At 35.8% G+C, this 10,349-nt stretch overlaps 1 protein-coding gene across 10 annotated transcripts; it reads right to left on the bottom strand.

The window, feature by feature from the left end:
* Positions 1–536: 536 nt before the first annotated feature.
* Positions 537–9,987, bottom strand: LOC103489882 (uncharacterized). 10 transcript variants are annotated; one of them, XM_008451027.3, is made up of 10 exons: positions 9,677–9,987; positions 9,027–9,106; positions 6,686–6,826; positions 6,482–6,584; positions 6,139–6,218; positions 5,699–6,025; positions 5,399–5,475; positions 1,373–1,415; positions 1,215–1,283; positions 537–846 (listed from the first exon to the last, which is right to left on the bottom strand). In XM_008451027.3, exons 3-10 carry the CDS (start codon positions 6,773–6,775, stop codon positions 772–774), a joined length of 864 nt encoding a protein of 287 aa, XP_008449249.2. In that variant the 5' UTR covers positions 6,776–6,826; positions 9,027–9,106; positions 9,677–9,987; the 3' UTR covers positions 537–771. The 10 variants fall into 10 exon arrangements, with proteins under 10 accessions (XP_008449249.2, XP_050936419.1, XP_050936415.1 ...); XM_051080462.1 differs by having other exon boundaries at positions 9,573–9,851; XM_051080458.1 differs by having other exon boundaries at positions 5,696–6,025; positions 9,625–9,851.
* Positions 9,988–10,349: the final 362 nt, after the last annotated feature.

The following is a 10,349-nucleotide window of genomic DNA, read 5'->3' as shown; positions in this document are numbered from 1 at the left end:
ACTTCTTAATTTACTCACGATTATTTTTACAAAGTTCCAAAGTTAATATCGAGAATATGAAATTTTCATTTTTCAACTTTTTTTCTTATGAACACTAACTACTTACTATGTTTTTTAGCTCATTTTTTTCAAAACTTTTCGGGAGGTAGCATCTGAAGTTCCAACAATCCAAGGAAACAAGTTTGAACGAACAATTACACCCCTTATCCTTTAAAACTTATATACTATAAGAATCAAATTGGTCAAATACTATTTCACCAGTTAGAAAATCTTTTTAAATTCTTGTGTATTAAACTAAAACTATGTAGGATTCTAATTGCTCATATACAGAGTTCAATAACCATAAGATAGATTTTGAACCGCACAAGTTTATGCCTTTGTCTGTTGTCAACTTGTCATTTAGCTCGAGGACCAACTTCTCCTAATGATCAAATGACTACGTTGAGATTAACTGCAAAAACAAACACAGATCTGCCCTTTACGTTCGTGTTATGCATATCTGAATAAGGCTTTAACACAACTTTTAAGTTGGCATGTTAAGATGAATGTTTTGTCCGTTCGATTGAAAATTTGGTTTGGGAAAGGCGAGCAAGTCCTATACTGTATGGGAGAACACCAAATTATCCTATCCACCTGTTTGGACTATTTTCATAATAGATACAGACACAAGAGGATTTTAGAACTGACAAGGAGGAATCACAAGCTTCTCGTACTGTTCACAACAAATAATATTCATCCTTGGCAAACGATTCATCTCTCATTTTTAATAATTTAACAAAAACAATGGAGACTTTCCGCTTGGTCATCTTCACAAGCCGATTCCCCTCGCACCGTCTTCACCTCACCCTGACAACGAGGACAGAAAGGGGTAATTGAACATCGGCTTAAAAGATGCAAATATGTGAAATCCTAAACTTACCGATCTACTTAACCACCCAACACTTCTGCCACCAAAATTACCACAATAAGAGCCCAACTAAGAACTAACAACACTACCATATTTATTGCGATAGCAACACCTTTTAAATAAATTATATCCAGCCACCATGCCGTACTAAAAGCAATACTTGAAACATGCATTTCGGATATAATAGCTGCCACTGCGTTTTGAACTGTGAGAATTGATTCGGAAGCCCAAGAAATTCAGATGGACACACGTCATTTGACCCTTAATGCAACAGAATTCAGTCGAATTACAGATAATGGAATCATACCTCCAATACAGCTTTAGCGTCTTCATTAAATGCCTTGCAAAGAATTTCATAGCTCGTTTCGACTGCCATCTGGGAATAAGCAGCAACTAAGTTCAGAGTACTGCTTTAGAAAACGTCAGCCTGCAGTCTAATGCATGGTAGTGCAGTGCATAGCATACCGATAAATTGACACGCGAGGGTGAAATAGATGAAATGGTATAACTGTAAAAGAGAATAAGGAAGGCAAATATGAGTCAATACAATAAAAAATAAAACAGCTACAGATAATTCCAATCAATTCAGCATTAAAACCCAAGAAGTGAATTAGATGTACTATTAAGTTGGCCTAAACTATACATTTCATAGCAAAAGCAATCTTGGTTTTCACGTAATGTCCTAAGTCCCGTTTCGTCTAAATGAAGTGTCAATCAAAACACATCTCCAGATCCTGCCAACTCATCGAGGACAGAAATAACGTGCATGGCATAGGATGCGGTTTTACAGTGACATTTTTTCATAAGAAATAGCTTTTCCGTTGGGAATAAAATAAAATAATATACGGGCCTCCAAAAGAAAAAAAGTATCCCATATCCAAAGGAGAGCGCTTCCACAGAAAGGCCCTCCAATCCAATATTGTAAATGACAACTACCCAAAAAAAAAAAAAAAAGAAAAGAAACAGAACCTTTGTAACAAAAGCCAGGGAGAAAACATGAAAAACTAGAGGTCCATACATCACTCGGATCACTTCTTAAGCCTATAAACACTTAATATTCCTCACCCCCAAAGATTTCACAATTACGCGCACACTCTGACCATTCTCCCTAAAAAGCAGATGGAGAAGAAACTCCACAATCATATCAACCTGGTTTTTATGGCAAGCCAGTTGAAACATATACACTATAGAAAAAAGTAACTCCACACGGAACACGCAACGTTGCAATTCCAATGGAGATGAGTTGATAAGTTAAGTCACAGACTCGCAAAGGTATTTGTTAGTGATATATAATTAAATTTGTTTTCAACCACCAGCTTAAACTTTTGGGTGAATTGGTGGTTTAATATGGTATCAGAACAGATGATCCAAGGAGGTCCTATGTTCAAGCCCCTGCATCGTCTTTTTCTCCCCAATTAAAATTGATTTCCACTTGTTGGGTCTTTCAAATATTTCAAGCCCACAAGTGAGGGGGAGTATTAGTGATATATAATTAAATTTGCCTTCAACCACTAGCCTATACTTTTGGGTGAATTGGTGGTTTAATAGTATCATTCTTGCAATCGTAAGAGCTCAAATTGTGGCATTTGATCAACTTCTCAAGTTGTATGCTTCAGCTAGTGACTTTAAAGAGATTTGGGATAAATGTGTTGATCACCAACCATATAATGATTTTCATATTGTTGATGGGTTTCTTATCAAAAGTGATGTACTTTGTGTACCTCATACTTCCCTTCGAAAATCCATCATTCATGAGATTCACTCCGGAGGTGTTGGAGGCTATTTTGGTAGGGATACAACTTTAAATACTATTGCTTCTAAATACTTTTTGGCCTCAATTTTAGAAGGATGTTTCTAATTTTGTTAAAAAATGCTATATATCCCAAACTGTCGAAGGTTTGGTTCAGAATACAGGTTTGTACTTTCCTTCCCATATTCCTTCTACTATTTAGGAAGACTTGTGGATTTAATTTTAGATTTACCTTGGACACAACAATGTAACGATTCGATGTTAGTTGTTGTGGATTTTTAGCAAAATGGCCCACTTTAAAAAACATCTAATGCTTTAAATATAGTTCGCCTTTTCTTTGTGAGATCGTTAGGCTTCATGGAATTTCTAAGATTATTGTCTTTGATCGAGATGTGAAATTCATGAGCTACTTTTGGAGATCTTTGTGGAAGAAATTTGGCACGGATTTATATAAGCACTCAAAGTCAATCCTCAAACAAAGGGCCAAACTGAGGTGACAAATCACACAATTGGCAACCACATCCAATGTGTTAGTGCTGACAAACCTAAACAACGGTGTTTAGCCTTGCGCAAGCACAATTAACCTTAAATCATGTGCACAATAGATCAATGGGGAAGTTGCCGTTTGAGGTGGTTTGCACTCATCTCCCTCGCCTTACTTTGGATTTGGCTAACCTTCCCTCTTTTGTTGATGTTAGTTCGGTAGTTGAAGCTATGGTTGATCAAATATCAAAGTTGCACCAAGAAGTTAAAGATGACCTTGAAGCTGCCAGCAATGCTTATAAACCAGCAGCTGATTCAAAGAAGAAGCTGGGCTCCAAATGTTTCCAACCAGTTGAACAATTATTGTTTTTCAGCAGTTTTGTGGTTTCATCTTAGCGAAGATTCAGCAAGGCTGGTTGTTGTTCTCTTAGTGTTTCCTTTTCACTCATCTCGAAGCTTATTATGGGCAAATTCTCAGCTTACTTTGGGTTCCTTTTGACAATCTGTTTTAATTACTTTGTACCTAGTTTAGTTTACATTTCAGTTTCCATTTGTTGTTCAGGGTTAGAGGATTTTGATTAGCTCACTGTTATTGATAACTTTGTTTTGGTTATTGTTTTTTTTCAAAAGGAGACAAGCCTCTTAAATTATTAATAATAAAAGAGACTTTAGCTCAAAATACAAGAGTATTATACTAAGACAAGAGAAAAGAGAAAATTCAGTCTACCTCTGCAAAAAAGCTACAAAACAAATTCAAACTAAACATAGAAGAGATCAAGCTAAACAAAACCATATACAAATAAATCTAATTACAAAGCATAATGCAAAATCCTCTTGTAAAGAACTAAATTGAAACCAAAAACTCTCAAGAAGATGCAACCCACTACCTCGAAACTGCCTAACCAAATTAATCCATAATCCAGAGGAAGCTCGAAGAAGTCTTCCACTATTTAGCATCGCCGTGAAGGATTTACTTGCCACCCATATGAAGGGAAATCCAAGAATGACTAATGTTGGTCTTACATTGAGGAAAAATACATTAAACTACTGAAAGATCAAATAAGAATAATTCCACAATCAGCTACTATTGATTTTAAATGATCTGGTATTTCGCAAGACCGGGGACAAAACTGAGTAGCAGACGGAAACTTCGCAGATCCCGGCTCTTCCTCGCATTGAAACAGGACATTGAGATCGGTTTTTAGAGATTCAAAATGTTTCTGACTTTCAAGTTCAATTGACCTATCCAAATGCTTCAATTCCTCACTACTAACGCTGAAAGGAGAGTCGAAAAAAGGCTCATCCTTCTTGTTGGATTGATTGAGAGAGGTTTAGGATTTATGTTTTGGCCCTTTTGCGTTCTGTATAATTCTCTTGTACTTTGAGCGTTAGTCTCTTCTATTATTATTAATGAAGAGGTGTCTCCATTTCAAAAAAAAAAAAAAAAACAATGGTTGATATCCATAATCGGGTTCAAGACTTTAAAATTAGAGATTTAGTAATCGTTCACCTTTAAAAGGCTTGGTTACTCGCTGGAAAACACAACAAACTAACTAGTCGTCAACTTAGACCTTTCCTTAAGAGAGAGTTTGATAGAGAACATATGTTGGGAATCTTTCATATTCTTTCTTCATTCTTAGCTATCTTGTAAAATTCATAAAATTTCTTGTTTTGAACTTGTCTCGATTGGAGAAAGTCTTTTGTTGTATTTAGTCTTTTATTTTGGGTTGTTTTCTTTAGCTAAGCTGTTAGATAGCCAGTTAGTTGATTGTATCAGCTTGTCTAGCTGTCCTTTTGGGAATTCTAGCCCCTTGTTCTAGTTAAAGGGGCTGCCATCTATAATAAAATGATCATTGAACTCATCTCTACTTTTGTTTGTGATCACTCTTTTCGCTTTTAGTATAATTCTCCCATACTTTGAGCCTTAGTCTCTTTTATTAGTACATTTAACAAAGAGGCTTGTATCATTTTAAAAAAAAAAAGATCATTGAACTTCTTTGGAAATCCATGTCTTCCTCAACTTCATCAGAATTGGAATAAATCTTGAAACCTATCGTGAATGCAACTAGGAGGAACCCTTCCCCAAATAAAATTATAAATAAAAAGAAAAAAAGAAATCCAACTCAAAATTATATGGGAGAAAATATATTCAGCTGAAATTAAAATAGATTAGTCCTTGTAAAGTGACACGTTCAAATGGTTCACCGGAAATTACACCACCAAAGAATTAGAGTTGAGAAGATATTTCAGTATTTTACCGCAGCTTGCTTTGGTAGAAATTCAAAGCTTTAGAGTTAGCTTTTTGAACAGTGAAAACCACCGCACCCATGCAGTTCTACAAAAATTAACACACAGATTAGAGGAATGATTTGGTAAAAGAAACATCCTAGAGAGAGGTTGGCAGAAGATATAAAGACGATATGGAAAAACTAGTTAAATTAACCTAAGAAGAAAAAAACTTTTGTTGGAGTTTCAAGTCTTGTTTGAAATTTTATTTATTCAATGTATCAACGTTTGCAAACACAAGGAAACAAAGAAAAGGCAAAACGGAGAACAACCTTGCAAGCAATAAGCTCAATTAACTCCATTAAGAAAGTCCCCAAACCCCTCCCTTGGAAACGAGGCTCAATCTGCAGTTCATATACATAAAGCACCGGAATCGTCTCTTCTAATATAAATCGAAAGTGTACAAATGCAACCACGGGATCCTTTTTATTTAGAGTAGTGGTTGTCTTCTCCGCATCTGATTTTGAAGACATCCCATTGGCATTAGCATTTGAAGTCTCGTGCACAAATATATAATGAGCGTGTGTTGAAACCATTTCCCTGTGCTTCACCTTCTCTTCAGTTGGCCACTGGGATCCATATGGCCCCGCCATATTGATCTTAGGAAAAAAAATTGAATAATCTATCAACCCAAAAAATAATGTGTTCGAAACATTTCCTGAATTAGAATGACTGCATATAAATGAGAGAAACAAGACAGTCAATTTGTTACCTTGAGGAGATTTTGAACGTATTTCTTAACAGAATGAGAAAGTTTATTGCCATGGCCTGATTGCAGGTATAAAGAAAGACCTAGAAATGAAAGAGAAGTAGGCATCCTATCAAGTGAAGCATATGTTTATACCTCAACAAATGTGTCGGGACAATAGCTGCAATAGAATCAAAATTATGGCCCAAACAGAACAAAATGTTTAACAACAGTCCCACTCATGCAAAACCATCCAAACTAAGTTGATAAGCTCGTATTCAAGTTAACTCAGGAAAGAAAATGTTTGTGCCTGATAACATGATCTAAAACCTTAACTTGTAATATTCAAAATCAAGGAGACCCATACCGCCGCAGTTGAAGTGGTGAAAGGATGGAAAAGATGAAAGATGGTCCTTTTGAGCGCAAGCAACATCAATAAGTTGATCCATGACTTTTTTCTGCTCAAGTATCTATTTTTGTAGTAAAAACGTATTAAACATCCTTAACTTCTATCAAATTTGAAAAACATTATAGATATACATGCGTGTGTGCTAGTTCACGAATTATTTACCTTTCTTCGCTTTGAACTTTGGTCTCTATTAGAATCACCAGAACCGTTGTTCTCAAAACGACTATGAGAAAGCAAACCTTTATTCTCCATATGATTGTTTCAACAATTGCCAATAGCCACCCCATGGTCTCATCGCATAATCTTTGTGATGGGTAACATATTCAGTCTTACAAAGATTATCTCAAAACATCACCAACAAAAAATATATTATTTATTGTAATTAATTAATTAAATTTTAATGCATCAACTTTAACTGCTAGCCATTTACTAGTTGAATGAATTCAAAAAGAACAATTCATGTGTGTAATAAAACAAAGCTCTATTGGCTATGTGGCGTTTTGCCCTTGAGCCTGGATCCTTGTGGCATAGAATCATTTTGAGTAAGCATGGCTCCCATCCCTTTGAATGGGTGGTGAAGAGGTTAAAAGTGCTAGACATCCAATTAAGAAAGTCTACAAAAGGAGGGGCAAAAGAGGAATTACACCCTGGCAAAAGGGTTAGTTGGGTGTGGTCCAAAAAGTACGTTCTCAAGGGAATGTCAGTATTTAAGCATCTCTTTGTTTGGGGTTAGTTATCTTGAGTTTTGTGTATGAACAATAGTTTATTGGTGGGAGAGAGCAACCTTCTGATTTGGCTGTACTTTAATTTTGCTTGTTACATTTTGCGATCAACACTATTTTCCCCTGTATTTTGGTTAAGAACTACTTGAAATACTAAATCAAAAGGGAGTATCCTTACATAAAAGCACATACCAAAACCCTTGTGAATATATTTATCTCGAGTTACCCTCTTTCTCTCATTTGGTCTGTTGCATGCATTGAAGGGGATGGTAAGAATATGTACTTTTTGAATGATTGGTGGGTGGGGAATAGTCCCCTTTGCTTTGCATTTCCTCGTTTTTATCATTTATTTTTCCTTAAAAATTGCATGGTCTCTGATTTTTTATTTGGTTGGGGAGCTCCATGTCCTTTTCTTTTGCATTCCATCATCATTTATCCAATAAGAAGACAACGGAGGCTGCCTCTTTTCTTACTTCGTTGGAGTCCAATTTTAGGGAGGGGAACGGGATGTTTGTGTCTAGAGCCCTAATCCTATTGATGGTTTTTCTAGTAAATTCTTCTTTAGATTGATGTTGCATCCCTCTGTCATGAGTGAGTCAGTCTATGATGTGGTTTGGAAAAAAGAAAATCAAGTTCTTTTTGGCAAGTTTTGCTACGTTGAGCGAACACTTTAGATAGGCTTGTTAGGAAAATGGCCACATTAATGGGTCCTTTCTGCTGTATTTTGTGTCAAATGGCAGAGGAAAACCTGCATCACCTTATTTGGGGTTATCATTTTGATAGGCTTGTGTGGATTTGCTTCCTGAAGGAGTTTGATACTCAGCTAGCCAAAGGGATATTCATGAGATGATCGAGGAGTTCCTCATCCATACGTCTTTCAATAAGATAGGTTGAGCCGAAGGAAAATTCACAAGTCCAATCAGATAATCTAAGTGTTGGGTCGGGTCACTGTTGCTTTTTCCCCTCCTCCTCCCTCTGTCTCTCACTCTCTCCATATTGAACCCCTTTTACCTATATTGTGAATGACCTACAAATCATTAAAAGTCAAATAAACGATTTCCTCCTCCCTCTGTCTCTCACTCTCTCCATATTGAACCCCCTATACCTATATTGTGAATGACCTACGAATCATTAAAAGTCAAATAAATGATTATAACAACTGATAGTTGATACGACAACAGTTATAAACTACATCGACAAAATTATCAATAATATCCTAATATAAACACAACATTAGTACAATACTGGGCTGCCTCGTTTGAACTGTTTGCTGACTTTCTTGATTTGGGATTTCAAAATCACAAAAAAGGTTAAGATTTTCTTATTTTCCATGGCTCGCAACAAATTGAGTATCACAAGATAGTCTGCCGAAGAAATATCCAAACCTCTCCCTCCATCCATCAATATGTTTTTTTCTGGTTAGCCGATGAAAGAGATCTTGGATCATATTATGTTACATTGCTCTTTTACTACGCAATATTGTGGCAGACTGATTGAATTTTTTGATATTCAACCTTTTCTTGCCATGAAGGTGGATAATTCACTGTTGGAGTCACTGGACGGTCTCTTTTATGGAGTTTGTAGTTGGAACAGAATAGAAGGACTATGGAAGATAAAGGTTACCTTTTTCTTTGGGGGGGGGGGGATTATGTTCAGCTAAATGCTTTTTGGTGATGCCAAAGTTTTAGGCTGTTCTTAGATTGTCTTTTTTTCTATCTCCTTGGCCAACACAATATAAATTCTATGAAGTTGCAAAAAGTAAAATTGAACTAAGGTCCAACCTCGATGGATTTAATTGCCACTTGCTTGACACTTTCTGATTCCCAATAGAACTCCAAATTCATTGTTAGGCTTCAAGACACTATAAATAACAAAAAACGTTGTTTGACATTAAAGTAAAGTAAAATTCATACAAATAGAATGTGATATTTGATAGTAGAAATTTAGAAGCATAGAACAAAATTGAATCACAACTCAATTTCTAGAGTTCCTAGAGTTGTCTCTCTCACTTCCGATCAAAGAACAAGTCCATTTTGTCAACCAAACACGACCAATCATCAACTACAAAAACCAGAACTTTACAAGTATCTAATCCGGACAACAATCTAAAGAAACTCGAAACTACGTTTCAATCAATCTAAGCATCAACAGATATAGAGATAGAAAATTTATATCGATAGATAGATCGATATGAGGTTAAGTCTCACGTCATAAATGGTGAAATCCAGAATACCAATTTCTTCAATCACAAAAGCCAGCCTTCAAATTGGCATTTAGCTTATAATTAAATGAAATAACAGAATATTCACAATTCTAATATCAACTACCACAATGCCCTCTTTTTTCTCCTTCTGATCGAAACAATCCAAACAACAATACCTCCTTCTTAAAGATACGGTGATAGATAAATGAAGAGAAGAATGTAACTAGCCGTAGAAGACATCGGATAAACGGCAGATACTTTGGAAGCTTTGCAGCCTGCAAGTCGCCGGAGAAGCTTCGCTACAATTTCAGTGGGGATTCAAATATGGTGATTCGTCGTTGGTGAGAAAATGTTTGGGCTTGTTCAAGGTTTTTTTTTTCTTCTTCTTCTTTTTTCTTTTTACCTAGGGGCCACGTTTCTTAGTGGTCCTTTGATTACATCATCACCATACAAAATTATCACATTGTATGAACTTCATGAGGGCTGCTTGATGCATGTTGGTTGATACACGGTTGCTGTTACACGTCTTACGATAAACAATTATTATTTTATTTACTTGGTTGGGGATGCTCTCTACGGGTTACACAAGACTATTTATAGTAAAATGTGTTGGGAAGAATTATATGTCGAATAACGGACATCGACTGTCGAGTGACCTTCACGAAGTTTAGACTTGCAAACAGGTTTGAGGGACAATAAGATAACTTCGTGCGATGACGTTGCTTTTCATTTAAAAAGAACCATTTTTTAGTTGGATCCCTCAAAATGGACCACTCATAAAAAGAAAAAAAAACCCAAATTCAAGTAAATGAACTTGCTTTTACGATTTACTAGATAGAAAAGTATGAAAAACTAGCTCTTTGGAAAAAATAATTAAAATGTTATAATTTGAAATCAAGTT

This window comes from Cucumis melo, chromosome 12 (genome assembly GCF_025177605.1).
Source record: "Cucumis melo cultivar AY chromosome 12, USDA_Cmelo_AY_1.0, whole genome shotgun sequence".
Classification (NCBI taxonomy): Eukaryota; Viridiplantae; Streptophyta; class Magnoliopsida; order Cucurbitales; family Cucurbitaceae; genus Cucumis; species Cucumis melo.
The sequence above is the reverse complement of the archived record's forward strand: the minus strand, read 5'-3'. Positions and strand labels throughout refer to the sequence as shown.